At 44.0% G+C, this 19,802-nt stretch overlaps 1 protein-coding gene and 1 long non-coding RNA gene across 4 annotated transcripts in view; one reads left to right on the top strand and one right to left on the bottom strand.

Moving 5' to 3' along the window:
* LOC132388012 (uncharacterized) overlaps positions 1-538 on the top strand; it is a 30,909-nt gene extending 30,371 nt beyond the window's left edge. For both annotated transcript variants that reach the window (XR_009510116.1, XR_009510117.1), the window contains exon 3: positions 298-538. This is a non-coding gene — a long non-coding RNA (uncharacterized LOC132388012). The remainder of the gene's footprint in view (positions 1-297) is intronic.
* LOC132388010 (NACHT, LRR and PYD domains-containing protein 3-like) overlaps positions 1-18,902 on the bottom strand; it is a 39,452-nt gene extending 20,550 nt beyond the window's left edge. Inside the window, exons 1-2 of one of the 2 annotated variants that reach the window (XM_059960346.1) lie at positions 18,855-18,902; positions 537-628 (exon numbers count right to left, since the gene is read on the bottom strand). In XM_059960346.1, the coding sequence (XP_059816329.1) occupies positions 537-546 (10 nt within the window). In that variant the 5' untranslated portion in view covers positions 547-628; positions 18,855-18,902. Of the gene's footprint in view, positions 1-536; positions 629-5,054; positions 5,103-18,854 lie in introns of those variants that run through there. The other variant, XM_059960345.1, reaches the window with a different exon arrangement.
* Positions 18,903-19,802: the final 900 nt, after the last annotated feature.

Below are 19,802 nucleotides of genomic sequence, written 5' to 3'. Positions count from 1 at the left end.
CCTCCCTCAATATAACGTTCTTTAACTCAGCCACAGAAAACAAACACAGGGGACTCCCCTCACCTCCATTGTGCAACAACCCGTTAATCTGGGGGAGAATTCACCATTGCCCTTCCAAACAGAAAACAACTTCTGTTTCTCTCACTGGCTGTCGGAGGCATTTCCCACATCAGGGCGTACCAAATGCTGACGGAAATTCTATCTGTTCCTTTGACTGTTACATTGCCCGCTGTTGTATTCCTATCTGAGTGTTACCCACTCCCACCTTATTCAGGGGCTCCTTCTCCTTTCACTCAGGTGAAGATCTGTGTGGTGAGCGGAGCGATTCGATCATTCCCCTCGTTAGGTCCCTGCGCTGGACCTGGTGAATTGTTCCAATGCTCATGGACTCCTTACCAGTTGGAACAATGACTCCGTTTGATGGTACTTTCTCTCTGCCCCTTTGTCGGCCAAGTTTATCCCTCTGAATTATTGATGATTTGACTACACGTGTACCATGATGACAGATTTAATGAGAAAGAGCCCAGTGAACATACCTGTGTCCATTCTAACTCTGACTGACTTTGGTTGATTGTCGTTTGCTTGTCTGACGTCCGGGTGGAAGAAAGCCTCACCTGCTGGCAATGACCTGAATTACACAAATAAAAACGTAAGATTCAGTTCCTCTGTCCTTCAAATTTAAAACATTTTTGTAAGGTCACTGCTCACTCTCCTACATTCCAGACAGTAAAAGGAGATTGGTACAAAGACCTTCAACTGAACACAAATTTCAAGAAGATAGCAAGGAAATATAAGGAAACTTACTTAAAGGAGCGATGCATTGAAGATGAAGAAGCCAACAGAATTGGAAAAAAGAAGAGATCTGTTGCAGAAGAATTGAGATATCATAGGAACATTTCATGTAAAATGAGCATAGGAAAAGACAAAGAAGGGAAGGACCTTACAGAAGCAAAGGGCATCAAAGGGAGTTGGCAGGAACACACAGAAGAATTGCAAAAAGATCCAACAGCGAAGACATTAGCAATGACTCCCTCATCGATCTAGAGCCAGACATTCTGGAAAGCGAAGTCGAATGGGTGATAGAAAACATTGCCAATAATAAGGCTGCAGGATGTGACAGGATTTCAGTAAAATTGTTGAAATTTCTAAAAGGTGATGCTGTAAAAGTGTTGCATGCAATTTTCCAGCAGATCTGGGAAAATATAAACAACAATGACTTTTAGGTTGGATTAAGATCCGTTTTTATCCCAAAACCCAAGAATGGAAATGTCAAGTATTCACGTGCTAGAAAAGTAATGCTAAAGATTATGCAAGCAAGACCCTAGCAATATATGGAACACGAACTGCCAGATAGAAGCTGCTTTTAGAAGAGGCAGAGGTACCAGAGACCAAATTGCTAACCTACGCTGGATAATGGAGAAATCGCGAGAATTTCAGAAAAGTATTTATCTATGTTTTATTGACTACTCTAAATCCTTCAGCAGTGCGGTCCATAATATACTATGGCAAATACTTAAAGAAATGGGAATACCTGGACATCTGTTCTGCCTTATGAGAAATTTGTACAAAGATCAAGAAGCAACAGTTGCCAGACACAGAACAACAAACTGGTTCAAGATTTGGAAAGGAGTATGACCAGTCTGCATACTGCCACCCAGCTTATTTAATCTATATGTTGAACATATGAGGAATGCTGGTCCAGGCGACTCAAAATGTTGCAGTGAAAATTACCAGACAGAATATTAACAACCTCAGATATGCAGGTGATACGATTCTAATGGCTGAAAGTGAGGAGGATCTGAAGAAGCTTCTAATGAAAGTGAAAGAAGAAAGTTGAAAGCTGGCTTCTTGCTCAATATTAAGAAGACCAGCCAGTCCTAATAACTTTGTGGTAATAAATGGAAAGGAAGTGGAAGCAGAGACGGATTTTTTCGTCCCTGGTTCAAAGATTTCTATAGATGGTAACGGTAATAGCTATTTTGTTGCATTGGAAGGATCCTAATCCACCTACTGCTTTTTTCTGGCTCTCCTCCATTATGTTTTGTTTAAACCTGGAGAAAATTAGAAGTCGGACGTTCGATACATCTTTCAAATTTGAACAAACCTGGCCACCTTTCATTCAATATTTTCAGAAGATCTAATTTCTTATCTTTTTTAATTTTTTTTTTAGTTTTTTTCTTTCTTTTCTTTCTCCCTCCGTGAAGTTTCAGATTTGACTAGAAGGACGCTTTCTTCTTTTTTTGTAATCTTGTCCTCAAGTGGACTGCCCAGTTCCCCCCTTTTTTTTGTTTTAGTTTTTAGTTTGTTTAGTGTTTTATTTCTCTCCTATAAATAGAACATTTCCAGTCTTTTTTTGTATGAATTGTCAAGAGGAGTTGTGGTTCTCTGTTTATATATAATAGCCTAATATTATATTACACATGATTTTGACAGTGTATATCATTTTCTTTGTTTGTACATTTATTCTATTATGTATTTGATATAACTTCACCTCTGATTCGTATCTATTCATATAAATTATTTAATCAATAAAGAAAGATTGAAAATGATGGTGAATGCAGCGTATTAAACGGCGCTTACTTCTGGGGAGGGTAGCAATGGCAAATTTAGATAAAATACTGAAGTGCAGAGACATAACATTGTCTGCGAAGGACCGTAGAGTCAAGTATATAGTATTTCCAGTTGTGATGTAAGGCTGTAACAGCTGGAGTATTAATAAGGCTGAATACAAAATAATCGACGCTTCTGAACTTGGATGTTGGGGGAAAGTGTTCGTTGGACAGCAAGAAGATCCAACAAGTCAATACTTGGAGAAATACGCCAGACTGCTCACTGGGAAGCTTGAAAAGCTCAATTATTTTGACCACATCATGAGGGGACAGGATTCCTTGGAGAAGACTCTCATGTTCGGTAAAACAGAAGGCAAAAGAAGGAGAGGATGGCAGAGGCTACGATGGATAGATAATAATATTCAGGAAATGCCTATACCCTTGGGGTATCTTAGAGAGGCAGTCTCCAGTAAAGAGGCTTTGTGTGCAGTAATGCTGTTGTATTTGGCTGTGTTCATGTGTTTTCATGTATGTTTTGAATGTCTACTAAACTTGAACATAAATTGGACAATGATTGTATCATAAACAAAAAAAAAGAATGAATATAGATGTTTTCAGTCAGTAACAGACTTGTAAGTGTTGCATTTTGTCCCTAATGCAGACAGGGAGCAGCCATACTCCAAGCATCTGACCACACAACACCCACTGGGGCAGCCTGCTGGCCCGAGGTGTGTCTGTTTACTCCGCCGTTTAAACCCAGACACCTCAAACAAAAAGCAGCCACCGGGTCCCTCCAGCCCACCGTGTCAGATAGTAAGATCGTGACTTGCTGTTAAAATCACCCGACTCCGCACTTGCAGGCAACACTTTATCGGTGTGCACTAAAAATATGCTGAAGCCTTCTCCATCCGAGCTCATTCTGAGGAGATAAATCCCCTGAACTCCCACTTCAGTCCATCGCCCTGACAGCTCCGCCAACTCCTTGTTAAGGAAACTCCTAAATGACGAAGCCCATATCCCTATTGGTTGGTATGCTAAATTGGTATTTGGTTTCACCAATGAGAGACAAGTAAATGTTACGTCACTTCACGAGAGATACCGGTCACGCGCAGCATGCTTAAATCTTCTCATCGTCAGCCCGAGGGTGACGAATTTCCGCGAGAGGGCGCGCGTGGGCAGTGGGCGGTGCGGTGAGCTGTTGCGCGGTAGATGGGGAGACTGTAGAGTCAGTAACAGGGAACGGGGAGCGCGTCCCTCGGTCCCGTACAATGCGGACCAGCTCACCAATTGTGTCATGGTCGATCTGCAACCTGCTGGGATACAACATTAACACACAAATCTCGATGTATATACTTAATCAATGTATGGTTTCTTTTCACTTGAACTTATATTGGCTTACACTAATTAAACTGTCAGAACTTTTCTAATCAACACACCAAGTACATAAGTGGACCACTCGGCCTACCGAACCTGCTGCTGATCTGATTTAAACTTTCGTTACGCATTCTCCCATGTTCATTTCGTTAACACTTCAAACCCACTCTTCATAAACAAACAGAGCTTTGAATGGAATAAAAGGCTTTAATTTCTCTGGGCAGTGAGCAGAAAGAGTTCCTAACTCCCGCGATCAATATTGGCAAAAGAATAGGAGGGTAAGAGGGTGAGTGGGGAGGGGGAGGGGAAACTGTTGCTGCTTTTCACTACACGATGCCCTCTCCATAGCCAATCTTTCCACAGTTTCTCTGAACATTGCATCTACCTTTATATCAACTCCTCCATCATCTGACCCAACACGCTGCTTCCCATACTGAGTTTAAACCGACTCCGGCAGCTCCAGTAGTCTTGGCTGCAAGGACATTCGTTCATCTCAAGTACAGGTATAACCCATGGCTTTGGTACAGGATCAAATGGGAACATTGCAAAACCTATTTCTGCTTAATCACAGATTCATAGGTTCTGACAATTTATTGGTAGAAAAACACGATGACGACAGGGTATGTAAATTTAAATTATTCGTTGGCATTTGCTAGTTCAGACTGAATGAAATGTGGTGCTGGGACATTTGGCTTCAAGATGGTTTGCTCCTAGCAGAGGCTTGCACGACGATATACTCGAGGGCAAGTATATCATTGCAGCTTGCAATAGACAGAGGAGTCAATGACATGTTCCTGTAGTTCATGGTAATTCCACATTTCTGCATTCACTAGAGCCAGAAGCGCTGCGGTGTCTTCTAAAGGGAGAAAATTTTCAACGCATTTTGAGATGATTGGGACCTAACACAGACAAGCAAGGAAACATCAGACCAGATAAAGAGTTTGAAATGAGCAAATAATGTGAGGAATATGCATGGCTTCACAGAGCTGATGCTGACAGCGCATCAGTAGATCTGGAATGATTGCAACTGGCACTGCTACATTTATTCCGCATCACTCCAGCTATTTCCTCTTTTCCTTGGTACAGAAATGTAATTTCTAAAGGAGTAGTGTTTGAGTAAATGAGACACACCAAACTTTCTCCTGACTTTCAATGGAAACTCTGAGTCAGAAGGGTTCTGTCGAATTGATGATCTCCGTCCTCGGGCTGGTTCACTTGTTGCTGTTGCCTCGTTTTCAGTTCTGGTTCACTTCCAGTTGTGGGCATTTCTTCCAATAACCCTCTCACCGGAGATCTAACTTCAATAAAAGAAGTAATGAAGTATGTTACTAAAACAAACGAGAACAAAGCGTTAACCTGACATTTAAATTTTGAGCGCATATGTCATGATCCGAGTGAAGAAATCTGTAACTGTTCCTCAAACTTTACAAAGCCTGATATGGGATACAAAGGAACACAGACAAAATGCTGGAGGAACTCATCAGGCCAGGCAACATCTGGATGTCAATGCTCCTCTCTTCCAGCTGCTTAGTTCCTCCAGTATTTTGTGGGTGTTGCTTGGATTTCCAGCAGCTGAAGATTTTCTCTTGCTTGTGATGGAATACAAGGAAGTCATCATTCAGTCATAGTATAAGATACAAGTCATAATATATAACAGGAGAATTATGTGATAAAGTCATTCTAGTCTTCTCCATAATCAATCATGAAGGATTATTTTCCAACACCGTATTCCTGCTTCCTGCTATAATTCTCAACCAATTTAGAAATCCAGAACATGAATATACCCAACGATAGCCTCCACCACTGTTCGTGGTGACAAATTCCACAGATCAAACAACCTTTGACTGAAGTAATGTCTCTCATCTCAGTTTTAAAGTGACGCTTCTTTATTCTGAGGCTGCACTCTCAGATCCCAGACTCTCCGTCTAATCCAGACACCCTCTCCATTCCCACTTCATGCAGGCTTGTTGTTATTCAGTTGGAAAATATTCATCCGCACCGTAACTTCAACCCCCACCCCCCAACCAACCCTAGATATGGGGGGGGGGGGTGATTTACTTTTCAGCTGGTTTGGCACACCATTGTGGCCGAAGGGCCTGTTCCTGTCATGTTCTGTTCTATCTTCAGCATCCTGAGTTTCTGTTTGACTCCCACTGGCCGATAGACAGGTGAGAGTGAGGGGAAATTTCCAATTGTGAATTGATTTCCAAAACCCCGGTCTATTTCTACTGGTGCAAACACAAAACAGCCTATTTAATCACAGCCTCTTCCTGTGAGGGATGGAATGGGAACTCATTCTCTGCTTTGCTTCCAAAGAGACTTCAGAACTAAACATCTGGGCACAGAACAGAAATACTCACTCAACATCTCATAAACCCTGACAACTTGATTCCCTGATTCATTTTATCTGGTTCAAGACATGTGTGGTATTCCAGGATCCAACCTCAGAAGGTCACAGCCCGCACATCTTTTCCACATCTCACACTGGGTGTTCCCGCATCTCACTCTGAGAGATTCACGCTACTAATATCCAGCCACCTGAGACGTCTGCTTAATTACGGAAGGAGTAACATCCAGCCGCATCTGTAAAAGCACCAACGTGGACCGAAGCCCAAACACTGCCAGTCCCATATTCCTGGAAACCACATCCCAAGATTGCATCGCAAGCACCAACTCTCCCAGGGCTCTTTGCTGCCGGTAATATGCGGCAGTGTCTCAGCTAATCCCAATTCAAAAACTTACACTCCCACACCAACCCGTGACAGAACTGGAGCCTGATGATCCTCTTTCTAGACGGGGATTAGCTGTAAAACATGGGCCTTGGACCACAAAGAGGGTGCTGATACATTTTAGCTTGTTCCCACAGTTACATTGAACACAGTTGTTCATTATTTTATTGAGTGTGGTGTAGCACAGGTCAATTAGCAGCCACTTTCCCCGTCGTGTAACAGGAAGAAAATGTTTTAAATATAAAATTGAAAATATAGCATTGGTAACTCAGTACAGCAGATTTAATTTTGTTCTTTTGATGCAGAAATGATTGACTGACTGCAAGATGTTTGACACACTGAACAGAATTGCATAAATACAATCCCTACAATCTTCTTCATTCCATCCCGGACAGTAAACGCTCGAAGCATCCTCGTATCTGAGGCCACTCTCTCTCCGCTGGGAGTCAGCAACCAGAGAGCGAGAAACATGTTCAACACTCTCTGCAGCTCTGGTGAGCTGTTGCCCTGGTGACGGAGGAAGTGACTCGCAAAGATAACCGAGCGGGGAAACAACAAACTCAGTGTGACACGTTCTCGGTTTCATTGTGAAAAAGGTGAACTGAACATTCAGCCTTTTTGTAATGGTGATACTAAAATTCCAGTGGTTGTATTCACCCTTTCTGGGTGCATTCAGTAGTTTCATGGTAGTTTCAGCTCTACAGAGCTCTCAGAAGTGCAGACGCTGGTCCAAAATAAAATCACATTGTTGGATTCGACCTGTCGATTGTGTGTAGAAGTTTCAATTGAGATTCACAGAGCCCTTGGAGCACAGACACAGGACTGTTAGCCCATCCAGTCCGTGCCATGTTCGGTGTGGTTCCATCTCCCTGCACCCAGACCATAGCCCTCTATCCCTCCCTCATTGATATACCCACCCAAACATCTCTCAAATTCTACAATCGAGCCTCCATCTCTTACTTCTGCTGGGAGTTGGTTCCGCATTCGCACCACCCTCTGATTGAAGTAGTTCCCCTTCAGATTCCCCATAAATGTGACACTTTTTGCCCTAAATCCATGATCTTACCCAACCTGAGGGGAAAAGTCCTACCTTTATTCACCCTATTTATACCATCATAGATTTCTATATCTCAAGCGGGGGTTCCCAACCTGGGATCCATGGACCTCTGCTTTAATTGTAGGGGCAAATGACATAAAAAAAGTTGGAACCCTGCATATACCCCATCATTTCTCTGTATTCCAGGTAATCAAGTTCTAACCTGTTCAACCTATGACTATAATGATATTCTGAAAAACCAGCAATGTCCGTGTAATTTTCCATTCTCTTTTTCACGCTTATCGATATCTTTCTTCCCAGCAGCTGAACGGAACTGCACACAATTCCGCAAATTTGGAAATCACGGTGTCTGTTACAACTTTAGCATTAATATCCCAACCACTCTTCTTAATAACCTGCGTTATAAAGGTCAAGATGCCCAAAACTCTCTTTACGACTCTGGTGCTACCTTAAAGGAATTGTGGATCTGTAACATCCACGCCAGGACAATTAGGCTCCAAACAGTCATTTCCCCCAAGTAGTGAGCCTGATCAACACCTATACCCATAATCCACCCTCCACACCCTACCCACTACTAGTTTCCTGACAGTTCTAGGCACTTCTCTGCCTAAAGTAACTTTATGGACAGACGATCAATATCAGTCTCCATATCTTCAGATTCTCCTGTGCCTATCGTCACTTTAGGGACATACAATCAATGTTTTAAGCATTCATACTTTATTTGTATTATTGTGGTCTCTGTCATTTTGTTGTTGTTTTTTTTTCTCTGTGTCCTGCTTCGAACACAGAGTAACAATTATTTTGTTCTGCTGTACTGGAGTGACATTATGCAAGCTTGAATCCTGAACCCTTGGAAAAATAATGTGACCAACCACATTATCTATACTCCCTCTTGATTTCCTAAACTCCTACAATGTCACCTCCATTCTCCTCTGGAATGAAGATCCAGCTCGGCCAACCACTTCCTATGACTCGGCCCTCTAGTCCAGGCAGCATCTTCAGCAATCTCGTCTGCAACCTCTCCAGACTGATAATATCTGTACCACAGTAGGGTAAACACAACTGTACGTAATACTTTGTGTATCCGCACCAAAAAATTATATAAACACAATATAATGCCCATAATCCAGAACTCAATACCCTAACTAATGGCCAGCATTATTAAAACCCTCTTGTTCACCCTCTATACTTGCACGTCCACTTTCAGTGAACTGTACTCTTTTCACCCCAGGTCGCTCTGTTCCACAACACCCGAAGTCCTCCTGTTCACTATACCAATCCTACCTAGTTGACTGTCCAAAATGCATCATCTCTCACTTGACCAAGTTAAAAACCATTTGCCATTCCTCAGCCCATCTCAAAAGCTGACCAAGATGTCTTTGAAATTCAGTGTCAGCTGTTGCCATAACAACCAGTCTCCCGAATTTAGTCTCCCTGTATACCCATGGCTGTGTCGCCACCCACAGCTCTAATCTGCTAATGAAATTTATCGACGACACCGCATAGATTGGCCTCCTCTCAAGCAATAACGAGGTGGCCTACAGGGAAGAGGTCATCTCTCTGACACAGTGGTGGCAAAGTAACAACTTTCCTCTCAATGTCGCAAAAACAAAGGAGCTGGTTGTGGATTACAGAAGGAATGGAGACGGGTAAACCCCTATTGACATTAGTCGATCTGGGGCTGAGTTAGTGAACAGCTTTAAGTTCCTCGGCATCCCCATCACCAAGAATCTCACACTGTCTGTTCACATCAGCTGTGTGGTGAAAAAGGCACAAAAGCGCCTCAGACGGTTGAGGAAGTTCGGTATCATAGAACATAGAATAATACAGCACATTACAGGCCCTTCGGCCCACAATAATGTGACGACCATCAAACCCTGCCTCACATATACCCCCCTCCAGCTTAAATTCCTCCGTTTACCATAGTTGTCTCTTAAACTCCACTAGTATATTTGCCTCCACCACTGACTCAGGCAGTGCATTCCACGCACCAACCACACTCTGGGTAAAATACATTCCTCTAATATCCTCCTTGAACTTTCCTCCCCTTACCTTAAAGCCATGTCCTCTTGTATTGAGCAATTGGTGCCCTGGGGAAGAGGCGCCGGCAGTCCACTGTGTCTATTCCTCTTAATATCTTGTACACCTCTATCATGTCTCCACTCATCCTCCTACTCTCCAAAGAGTAAAGCCCTAGCTTCCTTAATCTCTGATCATAATCCATACTCTCTAAACCAGGCAGCATTCTGGTAAATCTCTTCTGTACCCTTTCCAATGCTTCCACATCCTTCCTATAGTGAGGCGACAAGAAATGGACACAGTACTCCAAGTGCGGCCTAACCAGAGTTTTATAGAGCTGCATCATTACATTACGACTCTTAAACTCTATCCCTCGACTTATGAAAGCTCACACCCCATAAGCTTTCTTAACTACCCTATCTGCCTGTGAGGCAACTTTCAGGGATCTCTGGACATGTACCCCCAGATCCCTTTGCTCCTCCACACTACCAAGTATCCTGCCATTTACTTTGTACTATGCCTTGGAGTTTTTCCTTCCAAAGTGTACCATCTCACACATTTCCGGGTTGAACTCTATCTGTCACTTCTCAGCCTACTTCTGCATCCTATCAATACCTCTCTGCAATCTTCGACAATCCTCTACACTATGTAGAATATCACCGACCTTTGTGTCGTCTGAAAACTTGCCAACCCACCCTTCTACCCCGACATAAAGGTCATTAATAAAAATCAAGAAACGTACAGGTCGCAGAACCGATCCTTGTGGGACACCACTAGTCACAACCCTCCGATCTGAATGTAATCGCTCCACCACGATCTCTGCTTTCTGCGGGCAAGCCAATTCTGAATCCACCTGGCCAAATTTCCCTGGATCCCATGCCGTCTGATTATCTGAATAAACCTACTGTGTGAACTTGTCAAACGCCTTACTAGAATCCATGTAGATCACGTCCACTGCACTACCCTCATCTATATGCCAACACCCCTAAATCAGAAGAAGTTTTTTTTTATGGGGGCACAACTGAGAGCATCCTAACTCGCTGCATCACTGCTTGGTATTGGAACTGTACATCCCTCAATCGCAGGACTCTGTAGACAGTGGTACGGACAGTCCAGCACATCTGTAGTTGTGAATTTCCCATGATTCAGGACCTTTACAAGGACAGGTGTGTAAAGAGGGCCCGAGAGATCATTGGGGACCAGAGAAACCCCAACCACAATCTATTCCAGCTGCTACCTTCTGAAAAAATGCACCGCAGAATAAAAAACCAGGACCAACGGGCTCCGGAACAACTCCTTCCACCCGGCCATCAGACTAATTAACTCACGTTGATCTGTGGTAATCTATATTATATGGAATGTTCAAATGATTTTAAATTATAAATTACTTTGTTTGCACATCGCACATTTAGAGACGTAACGTAAAGATTTTTACTCCTCATGTATGTGAAGGATGTAAGAAATAAAGTCAATTTAGTACAATTCAATTCAAATTTGCTAATCGTGCCTTGTACATTCATGTACAAATCAATGGCATGAATAATGAATTACAGAGGTGTCGACACTGACACACACATTCGACTCGCTACAGGCCTCCATTCGCTAAAACCATCTTCAATCATCTCCCTCTGTTTCCTGTTCTCGATCCCGGTGTGAATCCACCTCGCCAGCTCCCCGTGAATCCCACGTGACTGAACCTTCCCGATCAGCTGCCATGCGGGATCTTGTTACAGACTTTACCAAAGTTCAGATGAACAACATCACTGCCCAACTTCACCCAACTACCTAGTTAACTTTTAAATAATCTCCAAAATACTTCACAGATGTGATGGCCTATTGGGCAGTGTTGATGGTGATTTCCCCATAACCAATGTCCAACATCCCGGGATTTCAGCTTCACTGCAGACTGAGAAAATTCCGATCCCAGCTGCAGAATTACCAACCTGGACAGAAGCCCGTATACTGCCAGTTCCATATCCTCAGAGTCACCGGCCCAATATCATCACCCATGCAAAGACGCTTTGGTGCCGGCGATTTGCCGTGGTGTTTCTGCCATTTCCCATTCACAAACTGAGGTGGAATTGGAACCTAATGACCCTCTGCCGGGGCCGGTGCTCAGGCTGGTTCCCCGGTCTGTATAGAGAATGCGGGTACACTTCAGCCTGACACCAGAGGCTAAACCGAACACATTTGATCACAATCTTCCTGCTGTGTGGGATCTTGCCCAGCACAGCTGGCTGCCATGTTTCCTGCAGTGTAGCAGGAACAAAATGTAAAATTATAAAGTAGGAAATGCTGGGAACTCAGTACATCAGACTACATCTCTGAAAGGACAAATGGTGGAAGACCCAGTTCCAGAACTGAGACTGTCCAAAATGCGGCCGATCTGCTGAGCGTTTCCAGTATTATCTCCTTAAATTTCCTGCAACTGTAGTATTTTCTCCATCTTCATTTTAATGCACAGATAGTAACTGATTGCCACCCTAGACTGTAAATACCACCCCACCCCAACTAATTTGTTAGTTCTGAGTTCATTCTGACCCTGGTGTAACACATCCCATACAGTCAATAGTCACAGCATCCTTTCCTCCCACTATCATTCTGTTACATTTGCTCCCGAGGCCACTGTCTCTACGCTGAGAGGCGGTGACCACAAAGCGATAAAAAGTGCAACACTTGCTTCAGCTCTGACGGGCCGTTACCCTGGAAACAGAGGAAGTGGCTCCCTGAAAATAACCGAGAAAGGAAATAACAAACTTAACATCAGATGCTATGAGTTCAATTATGACAAAGATTAACTCTGCAGCCATTTTGTAACGGTGAAACTAAAATTGAAATGGCTGCAATTACCCTGCCACGTGCTGTGTTCAATTAAACTTCTGGTAGTCCTGTCTATATAAAAATATCCTGGAAAAGATGCAAAACAAAATTTCACAATGAAGACAAAGTTTGAAAGAGAGATTGCTGAAATCTATCATTGCGGCATTGGGATACAGACTGGACAGAGGTTGAACAAGATGGTTGATATATATCATTGAGGTGATGGGATACAGGCAGGGCCGATGTTGAACAAGTTGGTTGATATATCTCACTGAGGAGGTGGGATATAGGCTGGACAGAGGTTGAACAAGATGGTTGATATATATCATTGAGGTGTTGGGATACAGGCAGGGCAGATGTTGAGCAAAATAGGCAGGGGATGAGCAGATTGAGCCTGATGGGAGAAGAGGATCAAGGGCAATCTCTGATGGTCCTCCAGCAGTACACAGATCCTGAGATAATAGTACATGCTAGGAGATAACAGATTCCAATATAACAAAGCCAGAACAAACAATAAGAATTTTGGTATACTTTTCAACTCTACACACTTTATCAATGCACCGCAGAAAGTATCCCATCCTGATACTTCACATCTTCATATGGCTACTGCTCTTCCTTTAACTGAACGAAATAGCGGAGAACTGTGGACACAGCTGTGTACAACATAGAAACCAACCTCCCCTCCATGGAGTCAGCCTATACTTCCCACTGACGGTGTCAAGGGCGGTGTCCATTCTGCTGTTATAAGCAAACTGAATGTTCCCCAGTGTGATGAGATGGACTCCTGACCCCACAGTCTAACAAGATGTGACCTTGCATCACATATCTACCTGCAGTGCAGTTTCTCTGTAACCAGAATGAGTTGTTACATTCTGTTTTTGTTTCACCTTATATCACCTCAATGTGTTGTTGTAATGTATTGATCTGTGGGGATGACACCAAAGACAATGTTTCACTGTACATTGGTAACATGTAAAAAGAAGATTCCCCATTTTAATCGTGGGGAAATATTAGACAGCCTGGGTTGCTCCTTTAGAAATTCCGGAAGGAGTGTACAGATTTCTGGGAAACTCAGATACATGAAAAAAAACTTAATTCTCCCATTAATAGGGCCACACATCGGGAAACATTGGCTGCATGCTGTCAAGTCGCAGAAATAGAAGAAGATGATGTAAACTTCCCAGTTCTCCCCAGAGGACGTGAGAGATCTGGATCTCACTGTCCTGTCTGAACGGGGAAGATGAAACTACCCATACACGAGGAGCAGTGTCCCGAGGGTGCGATTACTCTGTTTAACCCTCCGTCTGCAAGGACACAATGTACCGAACGTCCGCTTCCAGTGTGCTGGAAATATGTAAAACAATTATCGACCCCAGACATCGATCCAGGTGAAGACTAGATCCACTACCGGGCTGAGTGATGGAGGTAAAGTTCCCCAGGTACAACTTAACGGATGGGCTTAGTCCTGACATCGCTCCTGGGACCAGAACACCAGGGGCTGAGCGGCAGTTCATGTCAGACGGTTTTGTGTGAAGGTCCCATAACCAGAACGACCACAACAGGTTGTATCCAGGAAGTGGGACGAGGCCGCCAGTTCGAGGAAATTTATGGGACTCACTTCCTAACATCAGGTTCCCCCCTGCCCCAGTAGTCACCGATGGGAAATTGTCAGTCGCGTTCACCCCGAGTGACCGGCCTCAATACTGACCGATGAGAACTTGATCAATTTGTCCCGCAGACAGTGATCGGTTCACTGGCTCCCAGACGACGATCCCCTTCAACAGAGAATGGAAAGAAAACCCCAGCCCATCCGGAGACTGTGAGAGTGGGGGCGGGGCCTCGGAAGCGAAAACCTCAGATGCTGCAGATCTGCATTTGAAATGGGAGCGAGAACCTGGATTATGTGACGGGTGGAGGGTCTCCCGTCTGAACTGGCGACTACGTTCCTAGCCCCTCACACACTGCCCGACCGACCTGCCGCATTTTACACGTTATTTCATATTTACACCAGTTACATTTTTAATTTTTCCCTCTGTATCTTCCCGTCCCCATTGCTCCACCTCCCGGTTCTCAGAGTTACGGGCTCGATTCCCATCCCGGTCCGACGTAAAATTCCCACCCGAACAGGAATTGTGCAGGTTTCATTGGAATCACACTATTTTCTATCCACATCCATCCGGAGCTTCACTGGACAAGAACACTGAAACATCAAGTGAGAATCCGCTGGAGGTGGTCATTTAGCCCCTCAAACCATCAACAAGATGATGGCTGCTCTCCCATCTCAGGCAAATGTTTCTGCCCGATCCTCATTTCCTTGATCCCTTCAGTCTCCACACATTTGCCAGTCTCTGTTTTACGTGAGGATGATCATTGAGTCTTCACCGCCCTCTGTGGTGGGGTTTTTCAGACATTCACCACCCTCGGAGTGGAGGCATTTCCTCTCATCTCAGTCCATCCCCTTTTTCAGAGACTGGGCCAGATGGACTGCATCCCAGCTCACTAGGTTTTTTAATCCTCCATGGAATTAATTTCCATCTTCTGCAGCCCCGTGTTGTCCCAACCACTCACCTTCCACTCATGTCATTATTTCCACCTTCCCACCTCCCCCTCACCTGGATCCACCTCTCACTCCCCAGCTCTTGCCCCATCCCCACCCCTCACCTCTTTTCTCTGACTATTTCCTGTCCACTCTCAGTCCAGAGGGAGGGTCTCGGCCCGAAATGTTGACGGTCCATTTCCCTCCACAGATGCTGCCCGACCCACTGAGTTCCTCCGGCAGTTTGTTCTTTGGTCTGTATAACCCGTGTTAGTATGGGGAGCGGGATTTTACACCATATTCCAGGTACAATCTCAACAAAGTCCAAATAATCGTTAAAGTCATTTTCACTCTTATACCTAATAACTCTTACAATAAATACAATGTCAAGACAAGTCACTTTTATTGTCATTGCGACCATAACTGCTGGTACAGTACATAGTAAAAATGAGACAACGTTTTTCAGGACCATGGTGTTAATTACAAAAACTAGACTGAAGTACGTAAAAAAACAACACATAGCAGAAAAAAAAAACAAACACAACAACGACACCAGACTACAGACCTACACAGGACTGCATAAAGTGCACAAAAACAGTGCAGGCATTACAATAAATAATAAACAGGACAATAGGGCAAGGTGTCAGTCCAGGTGCTGGCTATTGAGGAGTCTGATAGCTTGGGGGAAGAAACTGTTACATAGTCTGGTCATGAGAGCCTGAATGCTTCGGAGCCTTTTCCCACACCTTCTACCCAATGTACCTTCTACCTCCCTCCCTACCCACTGCACCTCAGTCCCTCACCATTAAACACACAGTTTTTGTTTCTCCTACAGAACTGGGTGATCTCACACTGGGCTCCAGCTGACCTGTTGCTCCCACTCACTCCTTTTGCCTCCGTCTGCCTGAAACCTCTCGACAAAAGACACAGAACATTGAACAGTACAGTACCTGAACATGCCCTTCGGCCCAAAATGTTTTGCTCAGCTAATTAAATTAGGAATCAAATGGCCAAATAATCCCTTCTGCTGACATAATGTCCACAGCTTCCTCACATCCAGGTGCTGATTTAAATATCTCTTAATATTGTGTCTGCCAGAACCATCACCCCGGCAGCACATCATAGCAACCCTCCACTCTGTCTGGTAAAAACACTTGTACCTCACATCTCCTTTCAAACTAGCCGCTCTCACATCAAATACATGGCCTTTTGTATTAGACATTTACAACCAGGATAAAAAAATATTGTCTGTCTTCTCTATCTATGCCTCTCATAATTTTATACACCTCCATCATCTCACCCTAGCCTATATCACTCCAGAGAAAACAACCCAAGTTGTTATAGCTCATGCCCTCGAATCCAGGCAATATCCTGGTAAGCCTTTTCTGCACGCTCTCCAGGGACATTGACATCCTCCCTGGAATGAGGCAGCCAGAAATGTATGAAATACTCCAGATGTGGCCAAACTCACGTTTCATGAAGCTGCAACATAACTTCCTGAATTTTGAATGCTATATCATGACTAATAAAGGCAAGCATGTCATTTGCCTTCTTAACCAGCCTGTCAATCTGTGTAGCCACTTTCAGGGGGCGATGAACTTGGGACTCCAAGATCCCTCTGTTCATCGACACTGTTAAGGTCTTGTACTTGACACTGTAGTATCTCTATCATTGGCCTAGCGAGCTGCCAAGATGATCATCACTAATCAAATCTCACAGAGATTTCTCAGGTCCTGTTGAATTTATTGCCAAGTGCACAAGTACGGGAAGGTACAGGTACAAAGAGACACCGATTTGTGGCAGCATCACAGGCAAGTACATTCAGATAACACACGGAACACAAATTATACGATTCTCTGTCAGTAACAATCTGTAAATATAAGTTTTATATCATTAACAATATGGAAACAAAAATGTATCAATAATCATAAATATACATTCTCTGTCATTAACATTATACAAATATACATTTTTTCCAAGAGCTGACTTGGAAATGTTTAATTTGGTCCCTCAGCCAAATTGTTGACACAGTTTGGGAACAACTGAGCTCCAAGCACTGGTCGCTAAAACACCAACTGGGACATCCTGTAGGGCCAAGAAGGGTCTGGTTATTCTTTCTCTTTAAACACAGGACCAGGAACAGGCCACTTGGCCCATCATGTCCATCCTGTAATTTAATAATACCCAACACCAGTCCATCCTTGCTCCCATCACCAATCCAATCTACTTTGCCCAGACCATTAGCCCCACTTGCAGGTCAACAGTCTGCCAGCAATTGTCCCCCAAAGTGGTGAATATCTCTGCTCGCCACCACCATGGCCTCAGACATTTCCACAGACGAGCCCCCTTGTCCCTTGTGTCATTGCTTCACACCAATGGGAAGAGAGTAATTCCTCTGTTGACTGTGGGGTGGGGTGGGTGGGTCAGACCATTGTTACCTCAGCCAGTAAAGTTCAACTGTTTCTGCGCCAGTGTGATGTAAGGAATTGCACACGCGATGTCAGATCCCAATGTGGGGAACCCACACATGACATCAGGTATGTGGGGGCGCAGAGTGACAGCACATGTGGGTGAGAACTTGTTTTCAAAAGTTGTTTACTGGACATTTTTAATGATTTCATGGGGATAATGAAGAAAGCATAACAGATGTCATCGCTGAACCCAGTGTTGTGTGAGGAAAAGTCCCCTGCCACATGCCCGGATTTGCCATGTTGTTGACGGAGTGGGCAGCATGGCCATTTTCTTGAATTGGGTCACAAAACCCCAAATGTTTCTGGGGAGGACTTTCCAGGGTGATCTGGTTTGGGTGGTTCAGCCAGTGCAGTAATCTACTGTTTACTATTTTCATAAACAATGGCTTGACTGATGTAAACCGGATTCGGCTGCAGTGTAAACACAGGAGTCTTTGTCTCCTGGTAAACCAAACACCCTGACAATGAGAACCACAGATACCCCTTCCTGTAAGTCAGTGTATCATTCAAACAGCTGTTTGCTGAGAGGAATGGTCATTGAAGTTCTCCCAGATATAGTTGAATAGAGTTGAAGTGGAGTTCAGGGGTGTCACATTAAAAGGACAGGTCAGCCAGACCCTCTGTTTGGTCCATCTGACTAACCTTCCTGAACATTGTGTTTGTGACAGAGCCCCAGAGTCTGGGAACAGCTGAATGGCAGGAAGCAGGGGGTGATGCTGAGGGCAAACACGAGGAAATCTACAGATGCTGGAAATTCAAACACACACAAAAGGCTGGTAGAACACAGCAGGCCAGGCAACATCTATAAGGAGAAGCACTGTGGACGTTTCAGCCCGAGACCCTTCATCTCCTGTCCTGACGAATGGTCTCGGCCTGAAACGTTGACAGTGCTTCTCCTTTTTGATGCTGACAGGCCTGCTGTCTTCCACCAGCATTTTGTGTGTGTTGTTGAGAAAAGCTCAAGCAAGTTTGCAGCAAGTAATTTCAAAGTATTTTTTATTTGGAAAGATATTAAGTATAAACTCTCCCCTTCGTTTCCATCTCCCCACTCAGAAGTGACCAAAAGCTGCTTCACAGGATGGAAGACCTTGAAATGAACAAACACTGAGGGAATGTGAGTGAATTTAAAGAGCTGGGATACTGACAGCACATCACCAGAGCTGGAGTGATTGCAACTGTTCTGACAGAGGCATAACTGGTACTTTTGGGCACATTCGGTCTCACTCCAACTATATCCTACCTTCCTTTGTACAGGTATGTAATGTCTAAAGGACCAGTGTTTGAGTAAAGGAGACTCACCAAACTTTCTCCTGACTGAATTACTGGAGTCTCCGAGTCAGATGGGTTCTCTCCAGTTGATGATCTCCGTCCTCGGGCTGGTTCACTTGTTGCTGTTCCCTCGTCTTCAGTCGTGGTTTGCTTCCAGTTGTGGGCTTTTCTTCCAATAAATCTCTCACCACAGGTCTAACTTTAACATGAAAGATAATGAAGTATGTTAACAATACAAAGGAGGTCAAAACATTTCTGCTCACTGAAATCTAAAGATTGAAGACAAATATAATGATCTGAATGTTCCTAAATAAAAACTCACTGAAAGACATAAGTCACAGGAACCGAATGAGGTGATTTTATCCATCGAGTCTGCTCCACCATTCAACCATGGCTGATTTTATTCCAAAACAATATTCCTGCCTTCCTCCTGTAACCCTGAAGCTCAACTCAAGTCATTTTTATTGTCATTTCGACCACAACTGCTGGCACTGTACATAGCAAAAATGAGACAACGTTTTTCCAGAACATGGTGTTACAGGACACAGTACAAAATCTAGATGGAACTACGTAAAAAAAACAACACAAAGAGAAAAAAAAAACACACACAAACAACAACTACACTAGACTACAGACCTACACAGGACTGCATAAAGTGCAGGCATTACAATAAATAATAAACAGGGCAATAGGACAGTAAGGTGTCAGTCCAGGCTCTGGGTATTGAGGAGTCTGATAGCTTGGGGGAAGAAACTGTTACATAGTCTGGTCATGAGAGCCCAAATGCTTCGGTGCCCTTTCCCAGATGGCAGGAGGGAGAAGAGTTTGTATGAGGGGTGTGTCGGGTCCGTCATAATGCTGCTTGCTTTGTGGATGCAGCGTGTAGTGTAAATGTCCATTACGGTGGGAAGAGAGACCCCAATGATCTTCTCAGCTGACCTCATTATCCGCTGGAGGGTCTTGCAATCCAAGATGGTG

The sequence above is a fragment of the Hypanus sabinus genome, unplaced genomic scaffold (genome assembly GCF_030144855.1).
Source record: "Hypanus sabinus isolate sHypSab1 unplaced genomic scaffold, sHypSab1.hap1 scaffold_249, whole genome shotgun sequence".
NCBI classification, from domain to species: Eukaryota; Metazoa; Chordata; class Chondrichthyes; order Myliobatiformes; family Dasyatidae; genus Hypanus; species Hypanus sabinus.
The sequence above is the reverse complement of the archived record's forward strand: the minus strand, read 5'-3'. Positions and strand labels throughout refer to the sequence as shown.